Source organism: Sparus aurata, chromosome 4 (genome assembly GCF_900880675.1).
Source record: "Sparus aurata chromosome 4, fSpaAur1.1, whole genome shotgun sequence".
In the NCBI taxonomy this organism is placed as follows: Eukaryota; Metazoa; Chordata; class Actinopteri; order Spariformes; family Sparidae; genus Sparus; species Sparus aurata.
In genome coordinates, this window is record NC_044190.1 from 28,568,461 (window position 1) to 28,590,359 (window position 21,899).

Consider the following 21,899-nt stretch of genomic DNA (forward strand, 5'->3'; position numbering starts at 1 on the left):
GAAACCAGCGAGGCAGAGCAAAGATCATCATCTCATGATGCACTTGCACTACATCCTCTCACAGGTAGTCAACTTTCTCTGCTCCTGAGATGCAGTAAAGTAAAACATTGAATAATAAGAGCATATGTTGTGTAATGTGTATTTATTTTCTTTTATTTAGCTGAACAAAAGCCGGTTACATTGCATTATCCAAGAAAATAACCCAGTATTTTACACAGTGTACCTAGGCAGGACTTATTTTATGAAGCAGGCCCAGAGCTTTTGAGACTGCAGTTAAATTATTTAATGTTTGCCAGTAGCGTAGAGTCTTTAGAGGGTAAAAAACATTTCATGATCACGTTTTACTTGTAATGAAGATCCACAGATGCAGAGATAAACAAAAAGCAAACATAACGTACCAAATTTTAAATAATTCCTCTGTCTTTGATTCTGCTTGGGTTCAGAACTAGTCCCTCTGCCAATCATACACCTTCATGGAATATTTTTGAAACTCCACGGAGCTCAAGTCTTGGCAAGTAAAAAAAAAAAGAAAAAAAGAAGCAAACTGTGGGTATAAATACATGGCCAATAACATCCATTCGATTAACAAATGCAAATATCAGCGTACAGACTGTGGGTTTATATTAAAAAGGAGATAGAGGATGAAATGTGTCCGTAATGAGACAAGGTACTGTGAATGTTTAGATCTTCACCCCTGACTGGGACAGTTGGCAGGTGGTAATGGCTGGCAGGGTTATCGCGCTTGACATTATGTGGGCGAGGGAACAACATGGTCACCGTGGTAAAGAGGGCAACGCAGCCGCGGTCCAGGTGTTGGTTGCCCGTGGCGACTGTGTGGGAGCTCTAGAAATCCAGGTGTTTGTTGCCGGAAGAGCCTGAGCCACAGGCTGAGGCCGCTGAGGCCGCTGTGGCCGCTGCTGCCAGCTCCCCCCTGCTCACACGACTCACCGTCTCAGACAAGTCTGGAGGCAAATGCAGTCTCTACAGAAATCAGAGACAGGGAGGGAGGGGGAGGGAGGAAGGGAGGGAGGGGAGGTATTAGATCAGCTTGTATAGAGAAAAAAGAAAGCACTACAGTGGATCAACATACAGTAGATGGTACACTTCAGTGATGTTTATTCACAGAGACCCATGTTGGGTTGAAATTGCATTAGATGCTTCAGCACTCCTCTCAGCACTGGCAGCATTGGAGTAATCCTGCTAGCGTGCTGCTAAATGCTTCAGAGAGCTTTAGGTCTGTTACAGATCACAGGAAATGTGTGTGTGTGTGTGTGTGTGTGTGTGTGTGTGTGTGTGTGTGTGTGTGTGTGTGTGAGTGTGTGTGTGAGGTAGGGGGTGATTTGAGAAGTTGTGTATGGGACACAACAGCATGCATTTATGAGCTGGGAAGAGAGAAAGCGTGCGTTCAGACACAATGTGCATGTGAAATCTGGATTAGTTTGCACTTTCCGTTAACCTGTTGTGCTTGTTACCAACCAATTCACCAGAATAAATGTTAGTGAAGTAGGTTTCTGAAAAACCACAAATAAGTTTAAACTGAATGCTTTGTCTTCTTCTACTGATTTCTGTTTAGATTGACTTTCCTTTTCCCCCCCCTCCTGTCATAAGACTGTGCTTATGCCCGAATTAGGTTTAGGCCAAAAATGTATTAGGTTAGGGTTAGGAAGACATCGTGGTTTGGCTTGAAATACCTGTTTTGTTCCCCACGATCACAGTAGGAGGGGGTCTGACATTCCCCGTGAAAACTGCTTTAGGTCACCATAAAAAACACTGGAAACATCTACAGGTCTCCTTAAAAAACAACCATTTTTTTTGTTGTTGGCTGTAATAACGCCATCAACTTCACCACCTCCTGATGTGACAGCTGGCTAATAAGCGTATAATGGAAACGTGATATGCCATGTTTGCTATAAAATGTCAACCATGGACGTATCTGTGGTTTGCACAAACGTTAATTGCTAACATTATATCCTGGCAACTGGGCCAGATTATGTGCAGCTAATACCAAGAGTCATTAGAATCAAGACTTTCAGCTGTTTCGTAGTAAAGCTTATCTATGGAGCAGCCCTGTGCCAACTCAAAGCACAAAGACGCTAAGAGGTTAATGAGGCCCACTCATGTAAAGCCCTCTAACACCAACACGCTAACTGCTATAAAGCTTAAGTGGGGCTACGCTGCTCTGCTCTCTCCACAAGCCGCAGGAAGGGCATCCAGTGGCACTCCACGAATAAAAGTCTTGAAGAGGTTGCTGAGAGCCTGAGAGGAGGTGAAGTATCTCCAGAGTCAAGTGTGCGCCTGACAATGATGTCGAGTAGCTTGTCGCTCGAGTGTCTATCGAGGAAGTTGAATCAGAATACAGGCATCCCGGCTACAAGAGAAGTTAAACCCTGTAATTTGCCCCTGAAAGAATCTGCCATGACATCTGAAACCCACTGGCCAAAGCCACCGCTCCCAACCCCACCCCACCCCAGTCCTCTAAACCTTCCCTGCCCATCACATCCTCACCCCCTCCAGCCATGCAGCTTTGGGGACAGCCCCTCCACTCCCACAGATACTTATCTTTATCTTAATGACTAGGTGTTTGGGTACAGGGTTTAACAGCGTTATTACTAAGAGATAATTCAGGACTACGCGACACTCTTTACCCCTCTAGGGGAGACTACTTCCTCCCTTTTCTTAATTCTGTTTTTAGGGGCATCGAAAGTCCGAACTGCAGAAGTTTTTATATCGTGTCCGGTACGAAGCCTTGTGCTCCCTGTGACTGTGGCTAACGGGTAAGAGGCGCGTCATGCTCAAATGGTCTCTTTTCTGTTGCCTTTGTGTGTGTGTCAGGGGACTGTTTGTCAGGCAAGTAGAGGAAACAAGAGGAGCAGTCTTCATGCGGCCCTGCAGATTATCTGGGGCAGGTGAGCACTGAGACATTGTGAAGGACCTGTAATTTAATGTAAGATGGTAAAGGTAAGGTTACAAAGGACTTATAGAGGCAAGGGGTGGAAGATTCCCACTGTGGGAGAGGTCTAGAGATTTCCAAACAAGCTGAACTAACCTCTTGAGGAATGATTTGGGGGAATTGTTGGAAACGCACATGATAAATTTGTTAAACTCTCCTCTGTATGCAACTCTGACTCCCTCCCTCCCTCTCTCTAACACACACACACACACACACACAAACATCCATGCAAACTCATACATTGGCCTTGAGGGGGCCTCCAGAAGCTCTGCTCTGCCTCCACCCCTGCCAAACCTCACCTGTGTAACCTTTCGTGTCTTCAGCTCACTCGAGTGTGATTGAAAAAGAAAAACAATGCATTGATCAAGCCTGGACTCAGTCCTGCTTAGCGCACTGCAGCGGAAACACGGTAGAGAGGGGTGGGAGAAAAATCAATCACATATACATCATCCTCAGTGGGTGAGTAAAAAAAAAAAAAAAAAAAGAGACATCACACCGTTGTCTGGCTGTCACGCACCCACGGGCCTGGCTACACCGTGTTGGTTTGGCTCTGGGCTTCGTGAACCCACTGAGCATGTGCAGAGCGAAGGTCAAAGCAATCCAGAAGTGTAGCTCAGCTCCTCTAACCTTTGAGTTCAGGGGCAGATGAGAACAATCAATGTTAACATCAAAGTTGGAGGGAGGGGCAGACAAAACCAATCGATCGGTTTGACACACACAGAGGGAAAACAGAGCCTGGCAACAGTCAACAACCATCCGGCACATCAGTGACAGCCAATATTAGAGCGGTTATTGGTTATCAAGGCTATAAAAACTTACTTTAGAGTCAGTTTCACTCCAAATAAACTAACTTAATATCTCTGCCAATGTGAGTCGACTGAATGAGGACAATCCAAGGAGTAGTTATAAATCATTTGTACCCTGGCTTTGAAATTTAGACCCAAATATGATGCAGTTGCAGTGCACCTATTTCAGCAGTGATGCTAAAGCCAACTGCGGGGCTGCCATGAACGTTTGCATTGACACCAAATGAATGGAGGTCAGTTATGACTTGGACAGACATAACCAGGGAGGCTCTGAGTCTGCTTCCCTGCGACCTGCACACTCCATGATGTAAACAAGGACATCCGGAAAACCCTCAGAGGCATAGTGGGGTGTATGTGTGTGTGAAGTCTTTCTCTGCTGCCTGGCAACCTTCACAAGGGTGGAGAAAGAGGAAAAAAAAAAAAATTAGGGAGCGAGAGGGAGGGGGGGGGGGGGGGGGTGTTGGATGGGAGTGGACGGCGGGAAAATAGACCATTGGTTGCGGTGCATTGGGGTGGAGTGAAAATGGATGTGTGCCACAATGTTAGTGCGAGTTATGTGGGCGAGTGTGTGTTAGAGTTGTGATGTTCCTTCCCTGGTGGCGGGCAGGGGTAAAGGTTCGTGGTTCAGCTCCGCTCCACAGCCAGAGGGGCTGGGGCCATGCTGGCAACAGGGTGAGGGGTGACAAAGCTCCAAACGAGCGCTAAGCACTTGAAATGAGCCCTCAGGGCTGGCCCATGGACTAGCTTTGCCTAAGAGGGTTACCAATATCACTCCACAATGGACAATCCCCTTCGGCTTACTAAACACCCCAAAGACCCAGTTCTTAAGGAATATTGCGTTTCATGCTGATTGTAACCGGTTGTCCACAATCTCCACATACAGCAGCAGTTGTTGATGGATATCACATCAGCACGACATGGCTCAGAAAAAGGCACCAAATCACTGTTTCTTGTTGTCATGTTTTGGTTATGAGTATTACAACGTTACGTAAGCGCAAAATATTCCACGATCCACATGGACAAATTTCTCCGAGTGGAGCTTAAACGGGGCCAACTCACACAAAGCAGCACCATCAAAGGCATTCCACTGGTGGTAACGGCTTGCTAATGACTGGAGTATTAGGTGCTAATTTAACGAGTCATTTCTTCCATAGGGTTTTAGCCACACTTTCAAATGGCCCGTGTCACTGTACAGCTTAGAACTATGGGAAACCCAACACCTTGTTGGAACACATGACGACTGGTCTGGCTGTTCCAATCAGATTAGCCCATGCTGGTACATGCTCATGGAAGTGACACGATATTTACCATAAACACCTACTTAACACAATCATTGTTGTAACATGGTCAGCATATTATAAGCTCTATTAAGTCAGTGAAATGAGAGAAACTGAACATTGGATCACTAAGCTGAAGTCATTACAATCACAGAAGATATGTTGACTAAGCAATCTTCCTATATGCTGCTGTGCATGAATAAAAAATTCCAGTTATTGTAATGATGCACAGCATTTCCCTAGGATAGATTATAAAAATCAAGTTCCAATAGATTTATATACCACATGTCCAGTATGGACAGTGGTCACATTAGAGGTGATACCTTTTGCCAATTCCATTTCCCCGAGCGGCACAGCTGCAGTGCAGCCACTGTGAACTAATGTGGACGTCTGTCCCTGACACCAGGTCAATGTCCTCCATTTGCAGTCCTATTTCTACAACCAGCCAAGGGTCACAATGGAAGCAGAACGAAATTGGTAGAAATTTCCCAGACTTGCTGGTCTATCCAGTCACTAAACCAAGCTAAATCACCTCCCAGTGCCGTAATCCCTCACACCTCTAAAGTTACACTGCATTGTGTGGGAATCATTTGGTGGACCTACAGGAGCGAGTGTTAACTTCAGTAAACCAAAACCCAACACAGTGAGGAGATGTGCTTTTCTATCGGCGAGGCAAACTCATCATTGCATTTGCATTTGAAGTTTCAGAGAATACTTCCGCTACCTTGCCAGAAAAATGCAGAAACAACTCGGCATGAATCCCATCAAGTTGGTAATTCTAGCCCACCTGCGCCTAACAAAAGCTGAGAAGAAGCTCTTCCTTCCTCTTTTTTTTTGTGGTAACAAAGAGTGCAACACGATCCCTGACCTTGCCCCACGTATAACCTGTTGACTAGGGAAGTTTTTATCCCTCAGACTTCACCATTTTTAGAGAAATTCTTTGTTCAAACACCTATGTTCCTCATTGTGTCTCAGTTATGTGATTCTTCTTGTTAAATAAATATGACATGTATTTTTGTCAGGGCATTTTGAGCCTTGTCCCTGTAGTCCTCATTATGAGTAGTGGCTTTGGTAGTTGTTGTCTGTAATTTAGAAAATTTAAATGCAAAAAAGTACCTAACATGTAAGAAGGGGTACAATTTCCAACTCTGTGCTGTCCTGTTGACTTGCCTGCTGTATGAAAATCAACATTTCATAAGAAAGGGGAGAAGAAAGAAACAAATGTAAGCCATGCTGGGGCTCATCTCAAGTTTCTTTTTGGTAATTGGGTGGTGGTCACCTGCTCGCTATGTCACCTGCTGCCTGATCCAGGATAATCTGAGAGGCAGGCATACAGACATTCAGGCGGACTGACAGATAGACAGATACAGACACAGGCTTCCTCATCTCTTCTGCTTCATGGCTAATGCATCTGACAGAGTAGGCAGTAGGCAGGCAGAAGGATGAGTAAGCATTTTGTGTGTAATTATATTCCCAAACACTGGAAGAATGGGATGGGACTAATAACTGACTGAATTTCATTAGACTTGAGCATGTCCAAACAGGAAATTGATTAGCTGACAATATTTCAGGGTTTTTTAATACCTAATGGAATGTTTATTCCTGTTCTCTTGGATAGCTAGCTCCTCACTTACCCTTCACGCTCCACGGACTGATGCAAAACAGCATTTGATAGTATCTGTCATGTTACTAAACATGACATGCATGGGAATCAGTTAGCTCCGCAATGCTTCTGAATAACCAAATGGACAAACAAGGGCCAAAGTGTAACTGCGCTGTAACACAACAACTTGACTTGTTATCTCCGTCGTCATCATCTTCAACTGAACCCTCCTCTGGGGGGACCCTGCTCGGGCCTGTCAAGAGCTTTGACAGGGGAAGCAGCGTGGGGCCATTTTGTCTCTTTTCAGTTCGGTTTTGTTTCTCTTTGGAAGGCAGTGTTGGTTTGGACCGTGGGCATTGCAGGGTGAGGGGGCGAGGGCACATTGACCCTTGTGGTGGTGGGTAGTGAGGGAGGGGGGGTTAGTTGGTGTTATGGACTTGGGCACAGCCAGAGAGTGCTGGTCCGCCCCTGGAGTGACATGGCGCCTGGGGAGAAAGGAAGAGGAATATAGGGCGTAGAGTACAAACATGTCTAAGTGCTGCCTTCACTACCGATAGGGCCATAGCAAAGAGCGCGGCTGCATGGGTTATGACAGCATATCTGGGGGACCTCTTGTGCCCTCCACCCCCTCAAACACACATTTAACCCCTCAAACCATTACTCTGATGTAAACGTCCTCAGGTTAAAACATCACTGACACTTTTGGTAAACACAGGTTTCCTACTGCTATATAGATGCCCTGCTATGATAAGCACACTTGGGTAAGATATTCAAAACATCATTTTTTAAAAAAATCTGCACAAGGCTATTAGCTTAACACACTATTCAACTGTCTACATCAAAGTAGCCCATTTCTTCATAAAAGACCACTTTGATGGTTGACATTTTGAATAAAGTAACCAGGAACAAATGGTTCTACATTTCAGATAATTACAGAGAATATTTATACCACTCTCATATCTCTCCTTTGAATATGAAGCTGGATCAAACAGCCAGTTATCTTAGCTTAGCTTAGCATAAAGTCTGGAGGCAATTATCCAAACTCTTTCCAATGATAATGAAATCTGCCTACTCACTTCTATAGCAGGCTTATTAGTCTGACTCACTGAATGTAGACAGTGGGTATAAGACTGCCATTGGCTGACAATGTAAGGTGGCATCCTCCCCACCTTTGCTATCCGTGTTTTAGCATTTTCAAAATCCATGACACAACAACAGCATCTGAGCTAGCAACCTACACACTGAAAATGGCGAGTTACCCAAACTCTGATCCAGTTAGGAAACATTTACGGTAGAAACAGAAACAAGCCAGCAGTTCTTAACTTTTCTTTTGCTGGGATTTAGCCATTCTAATGCATGTGAACAGAAACATGGACAACATGTATCCATCTGTCCATGTGCAAATGTTCCACCAAAACAAGTCCCATCATCACTATTTAGCATGGTCACTGTCCCTGCAGCCTGGGCCTTGCACTACTCAAAACAATTTTGATTGGTTAAAGAAGAATCTTTTTTCCCCCTTTGTGGAATGATGATTGGTGTTTGCCTAACTCACACAAAACAACAGGGTGAAAAAAAACAATGTGTGATTGTTGACAAGTTTTAATTAGGACTACTTCTTGGCTGGGAGCAGTGACGTCCTTTATTGGAAGAAATCTGGAAAGATACACAGAGAATAAGCAAAATTTCCAAGATCACTGTCCTAACTGGCTCTGTCACTGCTTCAGTCACCAAAAAATAAAAGCCAGAGCATTACCAAGGATATTTGGTCATACATTATTTATTCTTTTTTCAGTGTTGCACTCTGTCTACAAGTGCATAAACCCATGTACAAAAAACAGACAGACGCACAGTGCCACTTGCCTATGCATGTGTCACACAGAGGTATTTACAACATGAGCGCACAAAGCCGGCTAGTACAACGAGGGTTTCCTGAACCCAACCCTTCCCTCCAACAGAAGACCCTATTTTTCCCCTCGTCGTTTGCGCTGTGATGTAATTCAGGCAGTATACAGGCATAACATTTGGCAAAGCAAAAGGTCGTTTGGGGGTTACTGTGTCAGCCTGGGTATGTGGATGACCCCTTGGGAGGGGCAGGGGCGACCACTCTCACAGAGAAATAGTCTGTTGTTGTGCTAGCAAAAGACCAGGATGTAATGGGGCACCCAGAACTGGAAATACACAAAGCAGAATATGACTAGGCTGTTGTTGGTGTTTCCTGTCGAGGTGGGAACTTAGAAAACGCTAACGCAGATAGTGGAGGGGGAGGAGAATACTGGCTAGAATAGCCGTCATATGGCAGGCTTATACCAACAGTCTAACCCAGGTGAGGCAGACTAGGATTCTTGATGCTTATGTGTCTGAGGGTTTCAACTTTATCTCTCCATGAGAGAGTTAAGGAAAATACACAAAAATATCAGTCAAGAAAACTTGAAGATAAAAGACGCAACAACACTTTCTAAGTAACTCTAAGGAGGAAGAGAAGATTAATCATGAAGAAAACTTTACCTTCTGGTCTTTACACTTCAAGCTAAGCTACCTCTTGATGTTTGGTGAAGATGGCTGAGAGTGGACCAAGATAATGAGATTAAATTAATCTGTTTATTTTAATTATGGATTCTTACAAATACGCTATGTTTTAAAAGTAGAAAGTAGTCACAGTGTGAGAAAAAATAAATCATGAATAGAAATAAGACATTTTGATGCATCGATAACTGTTTAATAATTGCATATTAGCTCTTTCATCGTGATGTGCCTTGAGATTCCCACCCCTAGTTAATGAAAGGTGTGCGCATCTGTGCGTGCGCATCTTAACTATCTATGAAACAACTTTGTGAGATAAGGTTTTTGTAAGACTTTTGATGTTTTTTTGGTTGTATGTATGCGTCAGTGTGTGTATATGTTTGCATGCATCCGTGTCTGTTAGTCTGGCCGGATGAATAAAGGGGGGTGGGTATAATCCATCACTAGTTGATAGTCCTCACAAAAAAGGAGCCCTTTTTGCTGAGAGGACAGCCCTTGTGTGGACAAAGACCACCATACTGGGGACTTCATAGGACCCAGCTGAAAAGGTGTTGCCCAGAGTAACCCCATTCACATTAACAGGCATGCTGGCCAAAGCCAGTCATTACTGCTGACTTGGACCAGCCGGGCCACACATAGACCAGCCTAGAGCCTCTAAGGCCATTCACTCCACATCAGCCCACAGGCAAACAGCCTGAACTCTGCCACTGGGGAGCATCTAGAATTGTTACCGATCTATTCGACTGTCCATCTTGAGAGCTTCAATATATGCAGCCTTTGAGCGAATTTATAAGATGCATGAATATACAGTTTTAAAGGGCACAATTTGAGTCTTGGCTTAGATTCAAATGTGGCAATATAAAACATTAATAACAATTTATGTTGCAGCAGAAAATGATATACTGAAACTAGTCAGACAGGGACTTGTACTAAAACTGAGAAAATGAGAACTTGGGTAATAAACAATGGTAATGAGGGAACTTCTATTAGTAAGATGAGACATACAGGAACTTCTGGTGCTACAGACTAACACAGTTGTTACAATTATTCTCACATGGATGGTCAACAGGCAAGAAGCAACTAGTAGTGTTACTGCTGTAAAATTAAAATGTCCTGGAGGATAAAAATGCTCACCGCAACTCAAAATAAAAAAGAAATGAGTTTGCTTAAGAACAGAACCAATAAAACATTGGTGGAAAACATTAGAAGGCCTTAGAAGGAGATATTTTAGATTTAGTTCTGCAGAGGCCTTGGATGTGGCAATACACATGTCTACACATCATCACTCGACCACTGTTGTCTGTGACACTCTGAAACGAAGGTCACTTCTTTCACAGCCAAAATGCTTCGTTCCACTAATCTACTAAACTCCAGATGATACTCTGGAAAACCCATGTCTGCCCTATTCTCTGTTTCTACTCAGATGAAAACTTGCAACCCAACAGAGACGACATGCAGAAAGGAAAATCTGGGGGACAAAACTGAAAAGAAATTCTTACATGGCAAACTAAGAAGCAACTGAGTTGAATTCCCTTTATTCTAACAGCATTATGTTCTGTTAAATCTGGCAATAACACTTATAATGCATTACATCCTGTGACACAGAGACACACTTCAGTTTCCTAGCCCCCTCCTTCTCTCTTCTCCTATTTGCCCTCCATCCCCACCCCACCTCCACCTCTGCTCTCCTCTCCAGCCCGCTCCCTGTGGGCAGGTGGTTTGTGTAAATTTAGCCACAGCTAGGTGAGGTGCTTCCTGGGTAGACTGTTGGCAAAGCCACCTTTAGGGTGTTCAAGATGTCAGAGGGAATGAGACATCACCTCGGCTGCCCTGTCAAAAAATTCACCACCTTCCATTTCCCCCATAACCTCTAGGTCCTGGAAGCACTGTGGGTGAAGGGGAATGCTTGTTTTGTGTTTTCTAATTTTGCCTGAAATACACCAGCCATTACCTAACCCGGAGCGCTGGCTGAGTGTTAATTGTGAAGCATTACTAAAGCCATTAAAACAGTGAGCCAGGGCCTGGGGAGGATGCATGCTAAAGTTAAATATCAGGGAGACAGTGCTAATACATGTGATACCCCGCCTGCAAATGACCCCTGTAAGGGTGGCACTGCAGAGAATGACAAGAAACATCACAAATGAAAATATATATATATATAAAAAAATTTATATAAGAAAAATAAATTTGCATTATAAAAAACTACATTTACATAGATGTTGTCGATGGCATTTCAAGGATTTCAATCTGTATCTGCACAAAATACTAAAGACTCAACCTGTTCCTTCAACCTGTTACAACAGGATTAAGAATGTTACTGAATACTGCTGAAATTGTATTTTTACACTTTAATTTTCCCCAAAAAGTGCAAACATGTCACATTTGTTAGCTGTAAAAATTTACTTTGCTTCCATGTGATCATAAAATTATTAAGTTCATCTTTGAAAAAAATGGAGCAAAGATAAGATTTTTGCATCAAAAGTAGTGTAAAAGGGTAAACATGTCTTTTTTAAGCTTCTTCAAGTACAACATTATCTAGTAAATAACTTTTAAATGAGGACCACATCATGAGACGGACACAAACTACGACTACAGCTGCTGTGGTAGAAATACATTTCTTAAAGCACAAAAAAATATATTACATGCACTCAAATTAGGACAAATAGTTATAGTTAATAATTCATATTACAATAAAGCAAAAATAATCTGTATTTATTAGAAGGTTGGTTAGTAAGTTGACCATCAATCAGAATAAAGATGATTGCTTTTCTTAATTTCACAAAACTGCATCTGAATTTCAGTCCAAAACTCACTACAAACTTTTGCTCAAATGTTCTGTAATTACTGACGATTCACTCAGTTGTAGAAGCAAAACATCTTCAGAAGAAAAAAATTAAAGCTTTTCTGTGGTTGCGTTTATTTGTCGAAAAACCTTTGATCATAAAACCACAAAAGCTCGAGGACACTAATGTGTAAGAATATTAGTTTGACGGAGTGTAATTAGTGTGCAATTATGTTCCACCAAGTGTAGTTTGAAAAAAAAAAAAAAAAAAAAAAAAGTGAGGGTAAGTACTGAGGTGGCTGCAGAGCGCTGCTGCCGAGTTGAAAAGAGTAACAAAATTGGAAAGCGTTCCAAATGTGACTATCAGCTTCTTCATTCTCCCCCGATGTCGAGTTAGGCGTTTTGCTGGGAAATGGGCGGCCTGCCAGATTGGGGCCAAGTCAGAGTTGTCAGGGGATTACAGTTCTGCCTTGCTCACTGCAGGGGGTGCGGAGTGGGCCTCAATTACCCTGGAGCGGCGTGTTTGATTTGGCCCGGCACTTTTGGGGACAGACCAAAAGCTGAATAATGCACCATTAGCAACTCAAAATCCTGCCCTAAAATGAGTCCACTTATGCATCACATACAGTAATTGTGTGTCTATCAAAGGCTGGCAGGTCTACACCAATTACCCTGATAACAACAAAACAATCTATGCATAATATTATCCGCCGAACACCTGTGGGCAGCCTCGAACATCCGAGCTTCCTGCTTTAAAACTTCTGCATCTCATTTAAAGTCGGCCCCCGACACACAGGGGTGAAATAAAGGGCCAACTTTAGAGCGCTAAAACACGGTAAGGCGGCGTTACGCTGCGATAATATGGAGAGAAAAAAAAGTGTGATGGTGGAACTGTTTATGTTTGTATTTACAAATATGGGAGATGTCAGACAGAGAGAAGTAGTGTGAGAGGAGAGAGTGAGAGAGAGAGAGAGAGAGAGAGAGAGAGAGAGAGAGAGAGAGAGAGAGAGAGAGAGAGAGAGGGAGATCCCCCTACACTGGCTACAGTTAGAGCTGTGCAATTGAATTTCACAGGATATGAGGCAGCAAATGGCATGTAAAGGCTGAAGCGTCAGACGGTTGCTGCCACACGGGCCAGACAGATAAGGGGAGGTGTAAGTGAAATCATTAGGTAACTCTGCAGGACATCAGGGGCAGTTTGAGGTTGGCAGGGGGCTATGAGAGCCAGAGGTCCTCCTTGAGCTCCATTGAACACCCACTCAGCCTGATATACATGCACTTACAAACACACAGCGAAAATCACTTATACAAACACAAGCCGCAAGACAAACAAGGACTCAAGACAGAGGCAGGCCAACAAGCAAGCGCTGTTTTTTCCCACTCCACCCACAAATACATGCACATAAACACACACGAGGATATGCGCTTGCATGCGCGCACACAAACACACACCCACACACACACACACACACCCACACACACACACACACCACTTCAAACTACAGACGCCTCATTGAGGTATCAGCCCCAGTGATTGTGTTTGTCCACCTGGGTATGAAAGAGCCATTCTGGCCTGTGTCGAGGAGACATCAGTGTGGTACAGCTCAAGCCGGAGCCCAGCTAGGCTACGTCTGTCTCAGGCTCTCAGGGAGGGGAGCAGCCAAGTGTGGATGCACCTCATTACCTCACTCATCCACACACCAATTACCCCTAAATAAATACACCCAGCCCACAGGCAGCAACAATGACATCCAGCCTGAAAGGGAAGAAAGGACGCCGTTCAGAAAGCATTTGCACGCACAGAAAAGTGCTGTTGGATAATGATGAAAAAAAAGTACAGAGAAAGGGAGCAAAAAGAAGAACATGCAGGGGGCTCCAAGTCTTTTAGAGAGCTCAAAGACGAGAGGGAGAAAGAGAAAGAATGAAACAAACACCAAGCAAGCAGAGTGAAGTGATTCAGAAAATGATAATTTCTTGCTAAATTTCACCCAACACATCCGCAAATGATTGTTGTGGCGGGGGAGGGGCAAAGTTTAATTGTTTTAATGCATGCAGCCATGAGATAGCTCTGCCGCGGACTAAAATGGTGATCGCTGTAGCGCCGACACATATTTGCATGTAAGACGGACCGCTCGGGGTAATGGTTAACAGCAGTGCATCCGAGGGCCAAAGAACATTGGCTAAAAAGAGAAAGACCTGGCAGCCAAAGAGCTCGATCCCTAGAAAGTTTGACAAAATATTGCAGCTGGCACAGAATGTGACAAGAAGGGCTCCGAAGAAATGAACTTTCTGGCCGATCTACGAGGAAACATTTGAAGCTGTTAACAGCGAAGAGTCTCTGTTACCGGAGCGAGAAGGTGAGCGAAGGATGCAGAAAAAAGGTGTGTGGCAGAGAAAAGAAGACAGATGTGTTTTCAGGGAAGGGGGGTACGAACGAGGAGAGGAAGCCAAGAGTTCCTTCATGCCCCCCCCACCCACCCTCTCTACCACCTCCCTCCATGTGGGATCTTTCTGCATGAGTGACTCTGTCATACCTGGGGGACAAAATGGTCTCTCTCTCTTCCTCTTTCTGTCTCTCACCCAATTTCTTCCTACCTCTCCTCTTCTATGTCTGTTCTGTGACTATGGCGAGCCAACCCGTGGTTAGTCATGTGGTAGTGTGTTGCAAAAGAGGTCTAAGACTACATCCACATTTAGGCATTTCCATGTTAAAATAATGTTCATAACAAAATAGATCTCTGAGGGTTTTAGCATTGTTACAGATATATCTCCATTAATACTAACAGGCCTGAGAATGCATATCACATGGCCATTCTTGTAAAAGTGGAATCAGGAAGCAGTTGGGTGCTTCGTTGTAGGACAGCAATGGCAAAAAAGTTAAAAAAAAAGAAAAAGAAAAAAAAAAAGAGACAGCTTCTAGCATAAACAACAAGGTCAACAACACCTGTAATTTTGCTCTCCATGTTGAATTTAACACTAATCGTCAAAGCTGATGTCTTAAGTTCATGATGAATCAGGGAAGGGCATGTTGTGACTGGTAAGACCCATTTGGGGAGCAAACATGCATTTCAGAGTCTCTGTTTCCGGAAATCTACATCAAAATGCAATGCCAGAGTTTCCAAAATGAAACAGAGACAGCATCAATTCAAAACTCTTCAATTCAGGGGTTTGATAATGCTGGAGTAGCGTTGATACTCGACTTTAAACATAGAAAAATATTTGCATTTTAAAACCAAAACAAAATGCGTGGATGTAGCCTAAGGAAAGTAAGTGAGAGGCTGTGTAAAACGTTATCATTATTAACAGGGGTGGGCAGTGTAACAGTTTCATCACCATCACCTAACTATTAATATCTTAAAAGACTGAATAAATAATGGTCTGAATATGTCAAATTCTAAATCTCTATCAAGGAGCAACATGTACAGAAAGTGAGCCACCTTTATCTTGTCACCCAAAGGCAAAGGAGATGATTCACTTCCTTCTCTGACACCTGAACAGTCAGGTGATGGGTGGAACGGTAAGTCACTGAGTATGGCGTGTAAGAGGGGTGCATCAGCATGTAACTACTGGGCAGCTCTCCAGTCACCACGATGAACGAGCACATCCCGGTCTTGAGAAAAACCCACATGACCAGAGTCAACCCGTTCACCTGACCAGAGGCAGATTCCTGGTTAACAGAAACAACGGCTGGGAACGTGTCACTTTTCCGCGCTGTTGATTCAATGTAATAAACAGAGGGTGATGGATGAAATGGAAGTGAAAGGAGCCGGTTTATTAGGATTCCTTCCTGATGGAGGGCTAATAGAGGTAGGGCAAGCCACACAGGTCTGGTGCCACAGGTGGGTGGAGTAGCATTGAACAGCTATGGCAGCATAATCAGGATTCAACCCTCAGCTGCAACCAGACGGCATGGGACTCCCAGGTTTTGTCAACTGCAACACAACAGGCCAGACACGTGAAGACCTATTGGCCTTTTACTAACCACTGTGTCTTTTACAAAGGTTCAGCTTGTCTGACCTGCAACTGAAACAAAAAATAAAAGGTCCCTTCATCCTTTCGCTCTTCTCCTTTGTTGCTACACATGGCCGAGAGGTTCCGCAAGAGAGCTCCAGTGCTTTTAAATTACAGCACCCTACAACACCCACACATGCTGTTGTCAAACCCTGCAGCGCCTTTCACAAACACTGATACACTGTGAACACATCATATTGTCTTTGAGCTACTGTTTATATTTGATTATGGTCTGGAGGCAGGCACGCATACGAAAAACACATTTTAATATATTGGCACAAGCGCTTTTTCAGAAAGCGTGTGAAAAATGGCACAAATGCCCCGCGTCTCCAGCAACTGAACCTTCTTCGTAGGAAGGTTTGCGTGACCTGTGAGGATTCACACACTAGCTGTGCCTGACAGGAATGTACAGGAGATATGCACGATCCTCGAGTACACACCCAGATATGCTTGATGATCTGTTCAAACCACAAACATACAAAAAGGATGTCGCCTTTTGTTTGCATTCATTAAAACATGTCTGCTGTGCAAGATCCGGCACGACAGCCAAATACTTTCACTCGATCATGATGTACTGAGAGTTTGTAAATATAAACTACAGTATATGGAAAATACAAATGAGGCTTCGGTTTAATATTATGAACACACTTTATCATTTTGCAATGTGACCCCCAGATCAGTTTTGCAACCCAAGATCAATTCTTTACTGGTTTAGACAACTAGTAAAGAATTGTGATTGATATTGGGTATAAATAATATTAGAGATGCTAATAACGAAAAATAGAAATAGAAAAGCATTTTTAAAGTCTTTGCTGTCTTCGACTTCCTCATTTGGAAATACTTCTCTCTGAGCATACCAGGTGTGACATTTTGTTGTTCTTTTGCACATGCTGATAAGTTCAGTTCATGACCTGTTGAAACAGGTATTTGCAAAGCTTGTTGTGTAAAACGAATATCTTACATTTTTCTTCCATCAATGGGGGGGATGTTAAAACTGTTGGAAAAGATGCACAAAAGAGATGGAAACTTGAGAGGGTTTTTTTTTTTTTTAAGTAGATTAACATTTTTAACACCATTAACACACATTGTAAAAGCATGTCATCTGTCCATCCATCCATTCAGAACCCCCCTCTGAATAGGCAGCCACACAATGACATAACTTAAACAAAACTTACTGCAACGTTTTGGTGGTGTCAATTCAAAAGCAATCGGGTAAATGTGCCGTATCACAATGTAGTCTTACAACCCCACATGAAGTCGCAATCTCAGAATTATCAGGACAAAAAAACGATGCATCCCAGCTATATGGGCCATATATGTTGGCAAACACACTTACTTCATCTGCCAAATCCCTAAATTAACACCTTTTTGGTGAGAAGGCTCAATTTGGAACACATCACACCAACACCACAGCTGGCATTCAAGGGTAAAATTAATTACTTCAGATACATGTGCTTCCTCTCAAAGTGGCAGACTTATTTGCATTGAGGAACATTCAGCAGAAGTAATCGATGCACACACAAAATACGGCCACCCAATGACCCCAGCCCCCCGTCTCAAAGTCTCTCCCCGTCCCCAAAGCCCCGACGGCTCAGCCATGCATGGAGGAACAAACACAGGTAGCGAGAGCAAATCAGACTGCAACAAAACATAGAAACATGAATGGGAAGCATTACAATGACGGGCTGGATGCAGGACAATGGGCCCGACATTAAACAAACGGCAAGTCCCAGGATGGGCTGCGGGAGTATGATACAGATTACAGGCACCTACTCCCTGCTTGGGGAACAGGGGAGAGGGAGAAAAAAGGACACAATATTGCAATCTGACAGCTGACGTCTTCATATAAATGTATGAATTTACATTCCAATTAGAGGAAATTTACATCTTAATCACAGAGAGCAGTGTGTCGGTCCCTCGGTTAGTGTGTTGCTACGGTAATGAGGTGGGATGCTGCTGTGCTCTCTCATCCAGACAGTGATCTGTCAGCAGACGACACCTCCCTGTTATGAGGGAGCTGCACCCTTAAATGCAACCGCCACCACAATCCGGTAATATCCGTCGAAATCTGTCTTAAATACCAACAAGGTGTGAGCCGCCACCCGAGAATAATATGCCAAATATGGAGTTTGAAAAACATCAAACATATCTTAAATACAGTGCACTGAACCAGGAGTGTCTTTAACTGTCACTCAAGTGACAAGCTTTCAGTACTCTATGGCGTTCCATTTCTAATTTCCATACTAATAATGGGTATATTATCCTTAATGGTTTGACTTTGTTTTATGGCATTTGAAATGGATGGTGAAGCCGTCTGTGGAATTACTCAAACATATCATGTCATCGGAATCGCATGCTGCTCCGGTGCTGCTGACAAAAGCAGTGTGAATTGGCGAGATGGAGGGATTGCGAATGTATCATCAATATCGCTCAAGTCATCGTTTTCATCAATGTAAATCATAGCATACAAGCTCAACCTCTGGTACAGCACACAATGAGTTCGTCAAAGGGCGTGTGTCTCCTCGCGGGGAGAGAAGAAAGGCAGACGAGTGCGGATAGTTGAGCGGAGACAGTTAAAAGTCTGCTGAAAGAAGGGGTTCTTGTTCAAGTTTGTAAAGTCTATTTGAGGACGCTTCTTGTGGTTTAGTTCAATTAGCAGACAAGAGCTGCTGGTTTGAGGTTTTGGAAGAGATACGAGAAGAGCCTCAGGGCTGGGTCCTTTTCTACACCCACAACAGAAGCGGAATCCCTGACTGATATACATTTTTAATGAGTCCAGAAAAGGCAGCGTTTAATGAAAACTTCAGCATTGAAACTTTGCTGAAATAACTTCCATCCAGTGAAATCATTTACTTGTAGAGCAGGGCACTGATTGCTGACAATGCAATCAGGAGGAGCAGATTAGCTACCACCACATAGGAGAGCACATAAATCAGTTTAACACAGTCCTTTGCCATCTTCACGCTTGACTTTAATACAGGGATGTGTGAACAAAAAATTGGAGGTAAATGAGGCATGGCTTCTTTATCACCTACCTCGTAGCCAATCAAGCCTCTCCCGTCAGAGACACTGCTCTAATGGCTGATATCTATGGAAGCAGCCTATTACTGGATACTGCCTGTAATTAAGACAAGTCAGATTACACCAGGCCAGTGCCTCCTCTCTGATATGTAGGCTGCCATTAAGGCCAGACGTGGTGATGCACTTGGGTACCACATTGAGGAAAGATAGAAAGCTCCTTCTACTAACAAAAAAAAATACTCTGAAAAATCTAAGTAGGCACTGAATGTGTCCCAAAGCACCACATCAGAATCAGAACCAGAATCTGGTTTATTTCCAAGTAGGTTTTCACATACAAGGAATCTGCCTTGGTTCATAACAATAAAAAGTACAGGAAAAATCAAGGAGCATAAAATACTAAATTTACAACAACACATGAAAAAATGCTATAAAAACAGGCACAAAAGGATGATTATCTAAAAGGTCCAGTGTGTAGGATTAAGTGGCTACTGATGGATTGCAACCAACTGAATACCCCTCATTCACCCTAACTCTTCGGTGGCTGCAAATAACGCGAAAGGCCCACTTCAAAGCCAGTGTTTGCATTGCCTGCTCTGGGCTTCTGTAGTAACATGGCGGCACAACATGGCAGACTCTATAGAAGATGACCCGCTCCCTCTGTAGGTATGCAGCCAAATGTCCAGACTCTACCACACTTGCAGACACGCAGATTTTTTGGGCGTGTTTGCAGGAAGTATGCAAGGGCTGAACCCACGATTAGTCCGGTCTGCAAGGACCGTCGACCAGACTCTCTGTGGGCTTCCAGAGTCCACCGGGCTTCACTGATTTCACTCCTCACAAGTCATTACAATACAGACGAGAAGCAGAACTTGCTATGAATGTTTGAAACAATTACATTATCTAAACATTACTTGAATTGTGTGCTCTAGAAATAATAGTCAACCACATCATGATACAGAAACAAGTAGACATGTAGGCTGTAGAATCAATCAAAATGCATTTTATTATTGTAGTCTTTAGGTCCGTCTATTAGTGGCTTTTATGAGCCTTGCCGTTTCAAGCCCTCACAGACTTGATGTGATGACAGTGAACACGTCACAGTATGACCACGAGGATTCAGCCTAGCCTAAAAGCTGATTCTAAGGTAACAAAAGCACAACGATTCTTCTGTCGGGCGAATATACAATAATGAAAACAGAATCATGAATATCATATTCCATTTCTGCCAATACATCCCCTTAAAACTTACACAGGGGAGCTCTAAATGAGAGAGCTGCTAAGTTTTTGCAGGAATATGCAAAAATATTGACCAGGGAATGTGCAAAATGGGGTGATATGTAGGGTGTGTCTGGGATTTCACTTTAGCCTGCAGGGTGTTTGGAGAGGATGCCGGGAAGCTGCACACACCCCCTTTGGCACTTATCTTGCATATTCTAACATCACAGATTGATTCCCACAGCAGCGCTGCTGGGTCTTTGCACTTCTGTCTGACCATCCAAATGAGATGGCCTATTTTTTTTTTAAATCTTTTTTGCTAAACCTCCAAATGAGGTTGAATTTAGCTTCACCCTGCTTTAGTTCACCCTAATTACAACATCTTAAAAAAGGCACCAGCTTATAAATTTGTGACTGGCAGCAAATGAGGTGAAAAGGGTGAATGTGAAGGCTGCTCAGTTGGGATAAGGGCCCTAAATGTAGGGAGTACATCACTCTTAAAAAGCTCACTATGATTAAAAAAAGAGGAGAAGAGGCAGGGAGCCTCTGACAAAAGAAAGAGTGAGAGGGAGCGCGAGTGAGTTTGAAATGGGAAAGCACTTCCTTCTGTACACAGAGTGACCTTGCTAACACTCTGCCCACTCTAATATTCACCACTACACATGCTTTTGTGCTCTATTCCTCGCTCATCACAGCACGCAAACCCCTTCTCTCAATGCACACACTACTCATTATACAATTTTACTTGCCGGTTATCCACGCATTAACACTCTTGCAAAGACTCAAAGTTATGTGCACGCACACACACACACACACACACACACACACACACACACACACACACACACACACACACACCCACACACACCAAGATGTGTTATCTTTTGAGTGCGAGAAATTCACTGTACTGATTTAATTATAATTTTGTGCATTACATCTCCCATGTCCTTGCAAGACTTCTGCTGATGCAGAAAGCTCAAAAGATGACTGCTGAATGTCAGAGTGTTTTTAAGGATGTGCATCAAAGGAGGCTGTTAACTTTCATGTCCTATGAGATTCATCTGGAGAGGGACGTTCAGTGGGATCTTTCCTCTTGCTGAGGTAAGCTGGTTATTTCTGATATGAGCTAATGAAGTTGCTCTTCTTTAAACTTTGCAACAGAGACATACAATATTCCTGTCACACCTTTGAGTGAACAAAAACAAAACAGAAGCTCTTCAAACTTTTTGAACTTAAATTAAGCTGAGGTGTATGGTTGTTCGCCTTTTTCTCAAATAAGCAGTAAAACAATGTTTAGGAGACTTATTCCAAAGGCGTCTAAGGATAAAATACCAGGATTAAAATGCTCAACACATGCACACAGACACACACACGCGCACACGCTCGTATTCAGAGTGGTTGATGAAGCAAGCGCACATGACGTCCCCATACAAACAGTCTGTCTAAGTGAGCGTACAACATCAGGCCATCAGATCACTTCCCTCTCCAAACATGAAGCCTTTAATAGATGTGAAACTCCAGGCCCTGGATCTTTTCACACCAATGAGTCGCAACTCAAACAGAAGAACAAGAGGTAGAGGGATGACAGAGCAAAAAAATAAATAAACAAATAAAACAATGAAAGAGACTCTGCACCAGGCAAATGTATTTATGATGAGGGGATCATGCTGAAAGATACCTGTTTTGATTTGATTTAATCAATCTTTCCTAG

At 43.3% G+C, this 21,899-nt stretch overlaps 1 protein-coding gene across 1 annotated transcript in view; it reads right to left on the bottom strand.

Annotated features, from left to right (window-relative positions):
- Positions 1 to 127: 127 nt before the first annotated feature.
- The window catches only part of elp4 (elongator acetyltransferase complex subunit 4), a 56,407-nt gene continuing 34,635 nt past the window's right edge, over positions 128 to 21,899 (bottom strand). The window contains exon 10 of the mRNA XM_030415392.1: positions 128 to 981. Within this exon, the coding sequence (XP_030271252.1) occupies positions 844 to 981 (138 nt within the window). The 3' untranslated portion in view covers positions 128 to 843. The remainder of the gene's footprint in view (positions 982 to 21,899) is intronic.